Below are 16,594 nucleotides of genomic sequence, written 5' to 3' on the forward strand. Positions count from 1 at the left end.
TTGTGTTATTGCTATATAGACATTTATAAAAATTACTTCTTGATTATGAATTGTGGCTTTATAGTGTTAAGTGATTTTGGAATTTTTTTTCTTCTTACTTGAATTCTCCATTGTCTGGTATCATGGTATCGCCACTGCTTTTGTTTTCCATTTGTTTGTTTCTTCCTTTATTTTTTTTTTTTTAAGATTTATTTTTTTAATTGAAAGGCAGAGTCACGGGGGTGAAGGGGGACAGAAAGACAGACAAAGGTCTTCCATCCTCTGGTTCATTCCCCAAATGGCTGCAATGGCCGGAGCTGGGCTGACCCAGAGCCAGGAGCTTCCTCTGGGTCTTCCACACTGGTGTAGGGGCCCAAGCCATCTTTGACTGCATTCCCAGGCCATTAGCAGGGAGCTGGATTGGAAGTGGAGCAGCCGTGACTCAAGCCAATGCCCATATAGGATGCTGGCATTGCAGACCACAGCCTCACCCATTATACCACAGCGCCAGCCCTCCTTTTGTTCCTTTTAAAAAAATACTTATAACTTGGACTTTGGGTAATCTGATTTTTAAATGTTCATTTATTTACTTTTTATCTATTTGGAAAGCAGAGTAAGCAGGCACATGCACACTCTTCCTTTCGCTGCTTCATTCCCCAGATGCCCAAAACAGCCAGGGTGGGGCCAAGAGAAAATGAGGAGTCTGTGGCACCATCCAGCTCCCTCACATGGTGGCAGGGGCCTGAGCACTTGAGCCATTATCTGCTGCTTCCCTGGATGCATTAGGAGGCTGGATCAGAAGCAGGATAGCCAGGAATCAAAATGGTACTCTAGTGTAGGGTGTGGGCATCATTAGTAGCTGCTTAACATGCTGTGCCACATGGCCTGCTTTACTGCTATTGCTTAAGTTTGCCTCTTATACGTTTGTCTCTGTTTTTTAAAAAATTATTTATTTGAAAGGCAGAGAGGGGGAGGGGAGAGAGAGGGAGGAAGAGCAAGAGAGAGAAATCTCCCAACCACAGATTCACTCCTCAAATTCCCCCAAAAGCTAGGACTGGCTCCAGCTGAAACCACCAGCCGGGAACTCAATCTGGGTGTCTCATATGGAAACCTGAGCCGCCACCTGCTGCTTCCCAGGATACATGTTGGCTGGAAACTGTAGCAGAAGCGGAGCTGGGACTTGAACTCAGGCAATCTGATATGGGATGTGGCCGTCCCAAGTGGCATCTTAACCGATAGGCAAAATGTCTGCCCTGTTCCCTTATTTTAAAATTTTGAATCACTTTGTTTTTTAATTGCTTCTTTATATACAAAATAGAATTGTTGTTTTGTGAGCAAAATTGAAGATCTTTTTTAAATTTTTAATTGACACTTAATAATTGTGCATGTTTATGAAGTATAATTTTTTCATGACATGTATATAATATATAATGATCAAATAAGCATAATTAGCATATCCATCACTCGAAACATTTGTCATTTCTTTGTGATAAGAACAAAGTCCTCTTAGTTATTCTGAAATATGTAATAAGTTATTGTTAATTATAGTCACCTTTCTGTGCTATAGAGTGTTAGAACTTACTCCTCTGATGTGAATGCAGTTGTGCAGTGTTAACCATCTCCCTCTCTCTCCTCCTCATCCCCACCCACCTTTCGCAGCCTCTCGTAGTCACTATTCATTCTCTGCTTCTAGGAGAGCAGTTTCTTTTAGCGTTCACATATGAATGAGAACGTGTATCACTTGTCTTTCTTAATATAACTTTCATCACTCTTTTTAACTAAGGTTTATTTGAAATTCAGAGTTACAGAGAGTGAGTGAGGGAGAGACAGAAAGATCTTCCATCCGTGGTTCACTCATCAAATGGCTGCAATGGTTGGGGCTGGTGCTGTGGCATAGCAGGTAGAGCTGCTGCCTGCAGTGCCAGCATCCCATGTATGTGCCAGTTCGAGTCCTGGCTGCCCCACTTCTACTCCAGCTCCCTGCTAATGGCCTGGGAGAGCAGTAGAAGTTGGCCTAGGTGTTTGGGCCCCTGCACGTGCATGGAAGACCAGGAGGAAGCTCCTGGTTTCGGATTGGCCCAGCTCTGGCTGTTGCCACCATTTGGGGAGTGAAGCAGCAGATGGAAGACCTATCTACCCCCCACCCCCCCGCCTCTGCCTTTGCCTCTCTGTAACTCTGCCTTTCAAATAAATGAATCTTTAAAAAGAAAAAAAAGGCTGCAATAGGTGGAACTGTGCCAATCTGAAGCCAAGATCAAGGAACTTCTTCCGAGTCTCCTAGGTAGTTGCAGAGGCTCAAGTACTTGGATATCCTCTGCTGCTTTCCCAGGCAAATTAACAGGGAGCTGGATTGGAAGTGGAGCAGCCAGGACTTGAACTGGTGTCCATATGGAATGCTGGCCCTGCAGGTGGCAGCTTTATCCACTGTGCCACAGCGCCATTCCCAACTTACATCACTTAACATAATATCCTGTAAGAGTAACCATGATGGGATTTCATTCCCTTTTATGGCTTTGTAATATTCCATTGTGTGCACAGCCCACATTTCCTTTATTCATCCTTTAAAAGATACTCAGGTTGTGTTGATACCTTGGTTGTTGTGAGTGGTACTGCAATGAAAATGTGAGTACAGATGGCTCTTTGACATATTGATACCCTTTCCTTTAGATTTATACCCTGTAGTGGGATTATTGGATCATATGGTATTCCTGTTTTTAGTTTTTTGAGTAATGTTCATACTTTTTCCCATACTGGCCTAATTTACATTCCCAGTAACAGTGTATAAGAATTCTCTTTTCAGGGCTGGTGCTGTGGTATAATGGGTAAAGCCACCGCCTGCAATACCAGGATCCCATATGGGTGCTGGTTCAAGTTTTGGCTGCTTCATTTCCAATCCAGCTCCCTGCTAATGCACCTGGGAAAGTAACAGAGAATGGCTCAAGTGCTTAGGCCCCTGCACCCCTGTGGGAGACCTGGAGGAAGCTCCTGGCTCCTGGCTTCAGCCTGGCCCAACCCTGATCTTTGTAGCCATTTGGGTATCTTTAAAAAAAAAAAATAATTCTGTGCATGTTCAGCAGCATTTGTTACTTTTTCTCCTTTTAATAATAGTCATTCCATCCGGGTGAGCTGATATCTCATTGTGATTTTGAATGCATTTTGCTGATTGTTAGTATTGTTGAGGATTTTTTTGTATACTTGGTGGCCATTTGTATTTCTTCTTTTGAGAAATATTGATTCAGTGAAATGCAAATGGAAATCATAATGAGATATTATCTCAACCCAGATGGAATGAATGATGATGGAAAAGGTATTTTTGGGGAAGACCTCAAAAGCATAAACAGACAAATGAGGTTTTCTTCAAGTATACTTCTTTGTAGGAAAGGAAACTAGCAGAATGAAGAACTTTTCATTTTAGGGGGTGAAATAAGTCCCTTCATGTTACAGTATGTTGTAGTGAGTTCCTACTGCCTGCATAGACTTGTGGACAAGAGTGTGAAAGATCACTTACTGAGAGTTGGGTTTTTCCCCCCTGTTTATCCTGGAACTGTTTGGAGAGTTGGACATTTCTTTCAGTTACAGCAAGGGTGTGGCTTGTGAGGCTGTATCTGTTACCCTTTGTGTATTGTTTTCATGAAATATATGGCTAACGTGGAACTAGACATCGGCCCTTTTGTACTTAGAAGCTCTGTTTCTGCTTTTTAAATTAAAAAAAGCGACTTCTCTAATTGTACAGATTAAAGTTGAGTTTGAGTGGCTTTTAAACACCGTATTCAGGGGCAGGCACTTGGTATAGCTATTACAGTGCTGCTCGGGATGCTTGTATCCTGTATTGGAGTGCCTGGGTTGGAGTTTGACTTCAGCTTCCAAGTCAGACTTCCTGCTAATGTGTACCCTGGGAGGCAGCAGGTTAGGGCCCAAGTACTTGGGTTGCTGCCTCCCTTGTGGAATACCTAGAATGAGGCCTGGCTTATACGTGGCTGTTGCAGGTATCTGGGGCATGAACCAGCAGATGGAAGATCTCTGTTTCTCTCTGCCTTTCAAATAAATTAAAAATAAATAAGAATTTAAAAAATAAAATAATCATTAAGTTGTAGCTAATGTGTATATGTTTAAGATTTATTTATTTATTTGAAAGGCAGAGTTACAGCGATAGAGGTAGAGACATTTTATATCTACTGGTTTATTCTCTTAAGGCCAGGTGGTTGGGACTGCATCAACATCTCCCACAGGGCTGGCAGAATCTTCTTTCTGGGCACATTAGTAGAGAGCTGGATTGAAGTGGAGTAACTGAGACTCGAACTTGTGCTCATATGGGATGCCAGTGTTGCAGGTGGCAGCTTAGCCTGCAATACCAGCCACCATAGGTTATGTTTTCAGACAAGGTTCTTGATCCACGTTACTAAGAAAAAAACTTCAGGTAATAGTGTGTATGTATTATTTGCCTATGTCGGGTTTTATGAACTATTAGTTTAGTTGGTTAGTGGCTGTGCTTGTGAGTCATCAATCTGTAATGGATTTTGAGAGCCAGTCTTGCCCATCTCTGCTTATAGGTGGGTATTTTTTTTTTTTTTTTTTTGACAGAGTGGATAGAGAGAGAGAGAGAGAGAGAAAGATCTTCCTTTTTGCCGTTGGTTCACCCTCCAATGGCCGCTGCAGCCAGCGCATTGCACTGATCTGAAGCCAGGAGCCAGGTGCTTCTCCTGGTCTCCCATGCGGGTGCAGGGCCCAAAGACTTGGGCCATCCTCCACTGCCTTCCCGGGCCATAGCAGAGAGCTGGCCTGGAAGAGGGGCAACCGGGATAGAATCCGGCGCCCTGACCGGGACTAGAACCCGGTGTGCCGGCGCCACAAGGCAGAGGATTAGCCTGTTGAGCCACGGCTCCAGCCAGGTGGGTACATTTTTAACTATTTAGTACAGGTGGTTTTCTCTCTCTCTCTTTTTTTAAAAGATTTATTTTATTTATTTGAAAGACAGAGTTAGAGAGGTAGAGACAGAGAGGTCTTCCATCCGCTGATTCACTCCCCAGATGGCCACAATGGCCAGAGTTGCACCTATCCAAAGCCAGGAGCTTCTTCCAGGTCTCCCATGTGGGTGCAGGGGCCCAGGGACTTGGGCCATCTTCTACTGTTTCCAAGGCCATAGCAGAGAGCTGGATTGGAAGAGGAGCAGCCGGGACTAGAACCAGTGCCCATATGGGATGCGGGCACTTCAGGCCAGGGCATTAACCCGCTGCGCCACAGTGCCGGCCCCCTCTTTTTTTCTTAAATCTCTTCTTGACAGTCTCCAAAAAAGGAGAGAGAGGCCTTCCCCAGGAATCTCACTGTAATGTTTTATCCTATTATATTCTTACAATTTGGCTGGTTAGGATCTTTTTTGTTAGAATTCAAGCCTGCTTCTGCTGCTTTGAGTTTCTGTTGCCATAGTGATAAAATGTTCAGCATTCTGTCATTACTTGAAGACAATATGAACTTGACCCTTAGATTTTTTTAGTTTTGGGTTTTTGTTGTATAAAAGAGCTTTCATTCCTTTAGCTTTTCTTTAATATAAATCATTTCTTTTTCCATTAGATAGTTTGATAATTTCTCCTTGATTCTTCTTCAGTCTCTTGAGATCATTCATATGTTTAACTGACCCCAGCTCATTTTAAAATAAGGTCATAGTAACCACCGTAAAATGTAGCAGGATCAATTCACAAGACTTGCCTGGCTTCTTTAAAGTGTTTTACAATTGTGGTTGGTTTTTTTTTTTTTTTTTAAATGACAGTTCTGATTTACTGATTTATAAGCCCTGCTATATCAACCAGGTCTATTTGATCATTCATTAAAATAATCATAATTGTAACTTCTCTTATTTAGAATTTGTTATAGGTCAGAGAATATCTGTGAAGAAACAGGTTTGCTGAGAAAATGAAAAGTATAAATCATATGAAGCAGAATTAAGCATTTATTTACAAACCACATAACTGGAATAAGTAGATATTAATCTGCTAAATATTGCTGCTTTGGCAGATGCTTTGAATCATTAATTATTTACTGTTCTTTTTGTCTTAGTTAAAATGATTTCTTTACCACTAGCTTATCATAGTGCCAGGAGTAATAAATCAGTTTTGTGAAAGTATTTTCTGTTTCCGAAGCCTGCCCCATTATATATTTATTTAGCTTGTAAAGTTTTAAAGTTACCTGTAAATGTAGAAAGTTTTAGGAGAGGGGCCCAGCGCTGTGGCTCAGCAGGTTAAAGTTGTAGTATGCAGTACCAGCATCCCACATGGGTGCTGATTGGAGTCTCTGCTGCTTCACTTCCAGTGCAGCTCTCTGTTAATGCACCTGTGAAAGCAGCAGAGGACGGCCGAAGTCTTTAGGCCCCTGCACCCACGTGGGAGACGTGGAAGAAGCTCGTGGCTTCCACCTGGGCCAGCCCTGGTCGTTGCAACTATTTAGGGAGTGAACTAGTAGATGAAAGGTCTCTCTCTGTCTCTCCTCTCTCTGTAACTCTGCCTCTTAAGTAAATAAATCTTTTTTAACAACTATAGGAGTTTATATAAGATAAAGTATGTACTCAACTTTTGATTATAAGAGCAACCCAACTCCAACTACAAGCAAAAACAAGAATGTTTTAGCTGTGATAAGTGGTGGAAAGGGCAACGATTATGTTGCTCTCATGGACGGTTGAACTTAGGAACTCAAATGTGATCATATGAATGTGGCTTCCTCCTCCTGCTTTCCTTTTCTGTGTCCTGTATTGGCCCAGTTCCTATTGCTTTCTCTAAAGACATGTGTTGAGACTAAAGAGGACAGAGGTCTTACCTGACAACTTAAGTTAGAAAAATCTAGAAAAGAATCAGGGTCTTATTCACATGTCCGTCCCTGACTTTATCATTGTGGCCAGCTGAGACCCAACACCTGGCCCAGTGAGGTTATCTGATGCATATTTCTCTACTGTGGTGGCTGGAGAAGGAGGTGAAGTGACACACAGTCTGATAGCAAAAGCAGGGGTGGGGTGGGAATCTGGGTAATACCAACAGTAACTATCCTTAGCAAAAGGGAATGTGGTGGTTTAAGGTGTTCTGTGGTAAATGCCAGTTGTTTGTCCCTGACATAAAACCGAAGTGCCCTGAAATGGAGAACCTTTTGAGTGCCTGTGAGGATTAACCTACTGCACCGTGGCGCTGGCCCCCAGGTTCTCTTTTGATTCCTGTGGGTGCCAGGGGCCCTGTTTGGGCCATCCTCTGCTGCCTTCCCAGGTGCATTAGCAGGAAATGGATCTGACTCAAATCCATGCTCCAGTACAGGATGTGGTATAGCAAGAAGGGGCCTAACTTGTTGCACCATGATCCCTGGAATCTTCCTTTAGTGAACTCTTTGGTTTGTGGGATTAAGACCATTTGTCTTATTCTTTTTTTTTTTTTTTTTTTTTTTTGACAGGCAGAGTGGATAGTGAGAGAGAGAGAGAGAGACAGAGAGAAAGGTCTTCCTTTTTGCTGTTGGTTCACCCTCCAATGGCCGCTGTGGCCGGCGCATCTCGCTGATCCGAAGCCAGGAGCCAGGTGCTTCTCCTGGTCTCCCATGCGGGTGCAGGGCCCAGACTTGGGCCATCCTCCACTGCCTTCCCGGGCCATAGCAGAGAGCTGGCCTGGAAGAGGGGCAACCGGGATAGAATCCTGCGCCCCAACTGGGACTAGAACCTGGTGTGCCAGCGCCGCAAGGTGGAGGATTAGCCTATTAAGCCATAGCGCCGGCCCCATTTGTCTTATTCTTAAATATCCCTGATAATATCTGTTAAATTCTACAATCTATTAGAATCCTAAATGTAGTGATGTTAAATCATGGACGGATGCTCCCCCCCCCCCAAAAAAAAATATCAGTATTAGATTCTAAACTGCTTCAGCAAAATGAACAAAGGCCGTGTATGTCATCTGTTGTAACCTGCCCCATAATGGTGATGTTATCCTTCTGTTTTAATGATTTGCGGATACTCCGTTTTTTAAGGTTTATTTATTTATATTGAAAGATTTACAGAAAAAGATGGTCTGTGTGCTGGTTCACTTCCCAGATGGCTGCAGCAGCCAGGCTGGATCAGGCTTCAGGACCCAGGAGTTTGATTTGTGTCATCCATGCGGGTAGCAGAGGCTCAGACACTTGGGCTGTCTTCTACTTTTCCAGGCCATTAGCCCGGAGCTGGATGGAAATTAGAGCAGCCAGGACTCGAACCGGTGCCCATATGGGATACTGGCATCCCAGGCAGCAGCTACACCCACTAAGCCACAGCACCAGCTCTGTGCAGATGCTCTTTACTATAGGTTTCCTTAGTTCAAGCTTTTCTATATATGGTACTGTTGTTTTTCTTCATATTTATGGAACTTATTTTGAAAGCATTCAGGCCAGCAATGCTTTTTAAACTGGGTCTTGCATCTCATATATCTAAGTTCTTGACCTGATCTACTATGTACTTGGGACTCAAGTTTTCTAAATGGACCTAAGCTAGGGCCCAGAGTTTTCTTGTTTGTTTCCATCATCTTGATTTTGTAGAAAGAAACTGTACTAACTCAGTAACCTTAAAGCACTAAGTTAATAGCATTTTTAAGCATTGATTGTGTGTAATGCGCCAGTTGATACTGTAGCCAGAATTGTGAAATAAGAATGTGGTTGGTACTGACAAAGGAACAAAGGAGGAACCCAGGGGGTCGTAGTCATTTGGAGCCTTGTTTCCAGTGTTTGTCTAAAGCTATAGGTCATATCTGCAGGGTTTTCCATGTGATGTTGTCTAGTCATCTGGACAGTGTCTCATGCCGATTTAGGTTATCAACAAATATTTATTGAATTGATTGAAGCACAGCCTTAGCTTTCTGAGAGTGTTATAGTCCCATTAAGCATATTATTTTGGGCAGGTAAGATATGCTAATAATGCCAGCCTATAAATAACAAGTGCCAGATGAATTCTATTTGAGCTAAGTGAAGAATTTTCAGAAGTAGGATGTTGGGGGCCCTATCCTGCCAAACCTGATTAGCATAAAGCCTTCCTCATGAGGTGAGTCATGTGGTCCCCAGAAGTGCTCTGCATTTTAAGGCTCTGGCTCAGGATGTATCATTCTCCTTGAAAAGGGGCAATATTTTCTAAGTGTTCACCCATCTCAGGGACACAAAGCTTATAAAATATTTTCTAGAATAAAGTATGGTGCCTTGTATTCGTTTTAAATCTGTAGCCTTGTAAAGTGGAAGTGGGTCTGAAAGCATTGTGTAAATTGTAAAATTTTTTATAGATATAAGATGACCTCTTCTAACGGACTACTGTCTTACTCCTTAGCAACACATTCTTTCAGTTTTTCCACTGAGACCACTTGTTCAGCCTGTTCACTATGTTCGTCCATAACCTACCTGTCAGCTTTTTAATCTCCATGTAGTTTTCTCTGATGCCCTGGGATAGACTTGATTTCTCATCCTCTCTGTGGGCATAGTTTGTAAATTTCCCTATTGTGAAAGTAGTAACTTGTGTTGCATTTTAGTTGTATTTGATCATAAGCTTGCTGCCCTAAGTCTAGCTGTTTGTGGTTACATTTGCTACTTTGCATAGCACGATGTCTGGTATCAGGAAAATGATGGCTTCACGTTTCATCCAGTGAAATAAATCAACCATGGATTCTTAACAATGTCTTTTGTTGGGTTGTGGTTTTAGGTTAAAACTTCAACAACAAATTGTGGATATTGAAAAAGCAGAGAAAGAAAAAAGTGAAAATTCTGATTTGAAACAGGTATGATTTTAGCATACAGTTTGCTTTAGTCTTTAAGTATTTTTAAAAATCTGTGTTTTGCACATTTGTTGTAATTTTACGTATCAGTTTTACAATTGACAGCATTTTAAAGTGGTTGATATGTAAAGATAAAATGTTTAAACCTTAATTTAGTAAATTTCTTTTACTAGCTGCTGCTTTCTTTCTCTCTATATATATGTGTGTGTGTATATATATATATATATATATATACATATATATATATATATGCTGCAGCTCATGACAGTTTTTTGAAATTATAATTAAAGGCAATATTTTGATATTTTGAATTTTTTAAATTTAATATAAATACCATTCAGGCTTTAAATTGTGTGAATAATTCATCTAAAACTTTATGTGTTTATTCCATGAAGTATTCCTTATTGTACCCCTATGAAATTTGAGAGTTGTTGTTTATGGAAGTAAATTTATATTTTAATTAGTTATTTGGATTCGGGAAAGATTTATTTAAAGTTAGAATGTGGAAGAGTGTTCTTTCCTGAATTTTTTTGTTTAGAAGGTTTTTTTCTTATAAATTATGAAGTAATGAAGATTCTATTTTTAAGATTTTGTATTTCAAGATAACCAGGCTCCTTTGCATGTATAGTTATGGTTACTAATTCTTTTTTAAAGATTTATTTATTTGAAAGAGTTACAAAGAGAGGCAACGACAGAGAGAGAGGTCTTCCATCTGCTGGTTCACTCCCCAGATGGTTGCAACGGCCAGAGCTGCGCTGATCCAAAGCCAGGAGCCAGGAGCTTCTTCCGGGTCTCCCATGTGGGTGCAGGGCCCTAAGGACTTGGGCCATCTTCTACTGCTTTCCCAGGCCACAGCAGAGAGCTGGATTGGAAGAGGAGCAGCCGGGACTTGAGCAAGTGCCCATGTGGGATGATAGCACTTCAGGCCAGGGCTTTAACCCCCTGCGCCACAGTGCTGGCCTCTATGGTTTTTAATTCTTAACAAGGATGGCATAATATCTGATACTCTAAGGGAAAGTTATGTGGTGTAGTTGGTGTTGGACTTTACTTCATCCTGTGGGTATGAAGAGATGTTAAGCTTGTTAGAGGTTGCCTGTTTGGGCAGCTATAATGTAGACTGAATATTTGCCACTTGAGTTAGAAATAAGGAATGAATAGTTCTACATAGAGGAGTTCATTGTAAAGCAGAAATCTGAGACACACCGTTTTCCTTCATTTGGCAAGCAGTTGCTCTGTACCTGTACAGAGTCTTAACTTACTTGGCTTTGCTACCATCAGGAAATGATGGGATAATTTCCCATTTATTTAATTTATTGCATGAAGAAACTTGTTTCTTTTGATCCTTGAATCTCATAATGGGTTCTTTTGATTCCTGTCTTTTGACTCTCTGCTCTGAAATTCTCAGAGAAAGGCTTAAAGAGGTGAAAGGAATTAAAGGAAAAATGAGAACTTTTATTATTTATTACTTGTAGGGAAATGGATGAAATTGTCCTAAATGAAAATTTATTTGAGTATAACTTAGAAGCACTGTGACTCTTTCCAGCTTGTTAATCTTTTACTAGATAATTACCTACTTTTCATGAGAAAAAGTACTCCCAAATAAAAGTCAGTTTGGATGAAGGAATGTCTGGAGTGGCATTATTTGAAAAATGGCTATCAAGGCCATTGCTTGGAAACCTTTTAAAAGTAGTTTGAGAACGGAAGGTGGCATTATGGCATAGCAGGTGAAGCTGCTACTTGTACACCCACATGTGCCAGTTTGTGTCCTGGCTCTCTGCTTCTGATCCAGCTGCATGCTAATGGCCTGGGAAAAGCAGCAGAGGATGGCGCAACTGCTTGGGCCTCTGCACCTCTGTGGGAGAACCAGATGAGGCTTCTGGCTACTGGCGTTGGCCTGGTTCAGTCCTGGCTGTTGGGGCCATATGGATAGTGAACCAGTGGGTGGAAAGATCTCGCTCTGTCTCTTCGTCTCTCTTTGTCTCTCTCTGACTTTAAAAATAAATAAAGGAGTCTTTAAAAAGAAAAAGAAAAGGTGTGCGAAGGATCCTTCCTGCACTTAAACAGTTGCTGACTGCTCTTACAGCACTCGTGGAAGGGGTGCTTGTCTCAGGATACCGGAAAGGGGGGAAGCAGTTCCTTCAGCTGCTTTCCTGGGTGACTTGTTTTTAAAATCTGTCTCTCCTAGAAAGCTAGAGGAAGACTAGTGTGACAGGAGCCTCACTAATGTCCCTGCTCTCCTCCTGACACGTCTCCCCATTCCCAACACACACCTTTTCTGGTCTGCTTATTTGGGGAAGATGAGAGGGGACTCCTTAAGGAGAGTGGTTTTTATAGTCTTTAGTTGTAGTAGGAACTGATCTTATTGACTGCTATTTATGATTTCATTTAAGGTATGTCTGCTGGGTAGGGCACTTGTGAGGGGAGGTGCTTACTGAACTTGGCTTCTCTCATAACTTACTGGGTTTGTTTAGTGACCTCACGTTCCTGTTCTTTCTTGCCTTTTAAGCAAGTCAGTAGTTTGCAGATTCGAGTAACCTCGCTGGCACAGTCAGAGAATGAATTGCTGAATTCAAACCAAATGCTGAAGGAAATGGTGGAGAGATTAAAACAAGAATGCCAAAATCTAAGAGGCCAAGCTGAAAAAGCACAACGGACAGTTGAAAAGTAGAGTTTGCTCTTTTTTATGTACAAGCTGTTTTCTCTTCTGTGTTATATGCTTCCAAGGTTGGATGTGTTTTAGGAACAAGTTACAGATACCCTCTGATAATTACATTTCTATATATTGAGCTTTTAAAATTCTGCCTGATCACAGTGTTCTGAAAACACTCAGAGAAAAACTTCCATATTCATTGAGTAAACCAAATATTTCCTGTTTTAGAAATTTAAGTCAGGGAATAGAATAGCTTGGTTGTGCTTTTTTATTTTTATTTTTGATGCACAGAACTCACTTCCTAGAATTAAAACTAGTCTCTTAGATTTTCCCTTTGAAAAACTAACTTAGGTGTTTATTTTTTGAAAATTTGAAAGTTGCTAATAGTAGACTGTATAGAGACTGGTATGGAAAAATTATTTTGGCAATATTCAAGATTTTGTATACTCTAAGATTTTGTTTAGATTTGGCAGAACACTGTGCTGTTTTATTTGCTTTGCCTTTATAATATGTTGGTATTATAAGCTTTTATTTTAATCTTCAAAACATTGTTCTTTTCAGGTTTGTTATTAAGACTTTCCTACCACATGAAACCTTTTTCCTTCATTTTCTCCGTTATTTCATATTTTAAGATTTGCCCATGGTTTCATATATGGGGTTGAATCTCAAGAAAAGGAAATAAGCAAGATATATGTCCAAAATAAGTTGTAACAGTCCTGAGAGTTTTAACTTATTTTTCTTTATTTTACAAAAAACAGAAGAAACAAATTTGTATCTTGGAATCCTCAAGTATTTGATTGACATGAACTTAGGAATTCTAATGACAGTGTAGTTAGCAAATTGAAGTAATTAATTATTGGTTTCTGAATCCTGTAGAAGAAGAAAATAGCCAGACTAGTGGTCAGTAGAATATGATTTTCATTCTAGGTTTATCTTAAGACCTTAGGCAAATAATCTTAACTTCTCAGGATTTGTTATTCTCTCTCTCTCTCTCTCTCTCTCTCTCTCTCTCTCTCTCTCTCTCTCTCTCTTAAGAAAAGATATCTATTTATTTGAAAGAGAGAGGGTGAGACAGAGAGGTCTTCCATCTTCTGGATTATTCCACAACCCACATCAGAAGGGCTGAACCAGGCCTAACACATGGGTGGCAGGGACCCGCCCACGTGGACCATCTTCTGCTTTTCCCAGGCTGTTCTCAAGGAGCTGGATTGGCAGTGGAGCAGCTGGGACAGGAAGCAGCACCCATGTGGGATGCTGCTATCACAGGTGGCAGCTTTAACCATGTTGCTGGCCCCATGCTGCTCTCATTTTTACTGCCTGTAGTACAGATATTAAAAATCATATAAAGTATGCAGAATGACCTTAGGAATATAAGTTATTAATATATTTCCTTAAGTATCATCTGTATGAATTTTATTGTAGTCAGAAAGTACACTGCATTCAGATTTGATACCAGCCTTGATTTTAACCAACTTTATTAGACCAAATTTTTATAGTTACCTGATTATCAAGTGTTTTCCTACCACTTACCGGATGTCAGTTCATCAACAATAAACACTAAGCCAATAAACAATAAACAAAATAAAACAAAAAATTAAATTAAAAACAATAAACACTAAACCTTAGTTTCTACATCTACCAAAAGGATGTAACAGCAGTACCTAACTCTGAGCCTTTTCATGAAAAATGCTACGCTTTGAATAGGATATGGCTCCCAAACTCATCTAGACAGTTAAAGCCCAAAGCCATAAGTTGATGGTACCGAAAGGTGAAAACTTAATCGAGTTATGGTGTCTAGGAGGTGGGTACAGTGGGAGGTCCTTAGGTCATGAATGGCATGCACTTGGAAGGTAGTTGTCAAGTGACGGTTGGTTATAAAAGTGTGAGTTGAGTCCAGACTCTCTTTCTGCTCCCTGAGTCATCACATGATCATTATTCTGCACAAGCTGTGCCGTTGCCATCTGCTGGCTTCACCAGACTTTGCCAAACCAATGGGTATGCCTGATCTGGGGTTGTGAACCTCCAAAACTGTGAGCCAGAATAAACCACCTTCCCTCATAACTGGCATGTCTTAGGTATTTTGTTGTAAGGCCAAAAAATGAGAATACATGACATAGTACATTTTGTTCTAAGCACAGTGCCTGTTTTATAAGTGCTCAGTAACAATGTATTAGCATCGTTGTAGCCATACAAGAATGTCTGTGGTTGGATAAAGGATGTGGTCAGGCAGGTCGTGAGCTTCCTTGTGCTTGTAATGGTGTCTACTTAAGCCTAAGAGTTTTTGCCTACATGTATCTGCCAGGACAATGGATGAGAAGAACACGGAGTGGCTGAAGGAAAAGAGTAAGCTTCAGGAACATATCGCAGAGAGAGAAAAGAAATATAATCAAGCTAAAGAGAAACTGCAGAGAGCTGCAATTGCCCAGAAAAAGGCAAGTGGTTGTTACTAAAGGGATTTCTGTGGAGTGAAGCATAATTAACTATTTCAAGGGGATAAAATTTGCAATTGAATCTGAGATTTTAGTGATATGTTTCATTTGATATTTAAACAGTACACTTTGCTGTTAACCTGGTGGGGATTAATTGGGGAAAATCTAAATCATTCAGCAAATTTCTTCTTAATTTTGTTTAGAGACATTTTGTATTTTCCCAGAGATGGTATTTTTCAGAGTAATAATGTGTTCAGGCCAAGCCATATAAGTCTTACTTAACTCATTCTTCACGTAAATTATTGTGTGTTTGAACTTCTTTGCACTTTGCTTAAGCAGTATATGTAAAACTTCCTTTGTGATTAAAACGGCTTTTTTGTCTCCGACTCAAAAATACAGGGGCGAGTGTCTCCTTGCCCTGAGCAGGGGGACGTGGGAGCAGCCATGATAGTTCACCCAGCCTTGAACCTTTTTAACTTTTACCATTGCAGGCGTACTTTTCTCTAGAACCTAAAAGCTTTATTTTCTTGAAAACAGTCCAAGGTGTCATTGAATTAATGTGACCAGATGATGCATTTAAGGCCATAGGTTACAATTATTTTTCTAATCAACAAAACCAAGGGATGTAGTGTGTCCTGTCAATAATGTACTATGGCAGTGATTCAGTAGTTCTCTTGGATTAGAGTATGGGGAGGGACATAATAGAGAATGTGTGTGTGTACATACAGAGTCCCACACATGATGCAGTATGTCTCCATTTGAGGTTTTACAGATAAGTATGAGCTCAGATTCTAATTCCAGAGGTTAGTTTGGGTTGACTTGGAGCAAAAGTGACATCCAGTGGTGAGAGAGATTATCAGCTAATCATATGTATACCAGGAAGAGGTGAGGAGATGATAGTTTAAAAACCTACAATATAACATTTCATCAGTACCATGACCAGGGATGAATATTTTTCCTACTGAAATACCTGTCAAATGCTGTGAACATAGTAAATACTTATTTCAGTTTTTTAAAAAAAATATTTATTTATTTATTTGAAAGGCAGAGTGACAGAGAAGGGAAGATGCATAGAGAGATCTTCTGTCCCCGGTTTACTCCCCAAATGGCTTCAATAGCCAAGACTGGGCCATGCTGAAGCCAGAAGGCAGGAACTCCATCCTGGTTTCCCACATGGGTGGCAGGGGCCCAAGCGCTTGGACCATCATCTGCTGCTTTCCTGGGCACTTTATTAAGAAACTGGATCAGAAGTGGAGTCAGATCTCAAGCTGGCACTCTGTTAAGGAATGTTTCTTGATGCCAGCCCTTCATTTCACTATGTAAGATGTGATCTGTGGATTATGACTACATCATGGGAAACCATTAATGTCAACTTAATGAATAATTATTTTTTAAAGATTTATTTATTTATTTGAAGACAGAGGCCATACTCCCCGTATGGCCGCAATAGCTGGAGCTACAACGATCTGAAGCCAGGAGCCAGTAGCTTCTTCTGGGTCTCCTATGCGGGTGCAGGGGCCCAAGGATTTGGGCCGTCTTCTACTGCTTTCTCAGGCCATAGCAGAGAGCTTGATTGGAAATGGAGCAGCCGAGGCTCTAACCAGCGCCCATATGGGATGCCGGCACTGCAGGGGACGGCTTTACCCACTACGACACGGTACCAGCTCCATGAATAATTATGATCGAGATCTGTCCCATTGTGTAAGACACCACCACTAGGAGCTTATAGTTTTATGTTAATTAACGTGGAAAAATGTGACATAGAAATACTATTAAAATATACAAGTATATAT

General features: G+C 40.8%; 1 protein-coding gene across 2 annotated transcripts in view; it reads left to right on the plus strand.

The window, feature by feature from the left end:
- Positions 1-16,594, plus strand: part of CEP83 (centrosomal protein 83) — a 146,600-nt gene that overhangs the window by 117,178 nt on the left and 12,828 nt on the right. For both annotated transcript variants that reach the window (XM_062203118.1, XM_062203119.1), the window contains 3 exons: positions 9,650-9,725; positions 12,229-12,386; positions 14,675-14,804. In XM_062203118.1, the coding sequence (XP_062059102.1) occupies positions 9,650-9,725; positions 12,229-12,386; positions 14,675-14,804 (364 nt within the window). The remainder of the gene's footprint in view (positions 1-9,649; positions 9,726-12,228; positions 12,387-14,674; positions 14,805-16,594) is intronic.

This window comes from Lepus europaeus, chromosome 10 (genome assembly GCF_033115175.1).
Source record: "Lepus europaeus isolate LE1 chromosome 10, mLepTim1.pri, whole genome shotgun sequence".
Taxonomy (NCBI): Eukaryota; Metazoa; Chordata; class Mammalia; order Lagomorpha; family Leporidae; genus Lepus; species Lepus europaeus.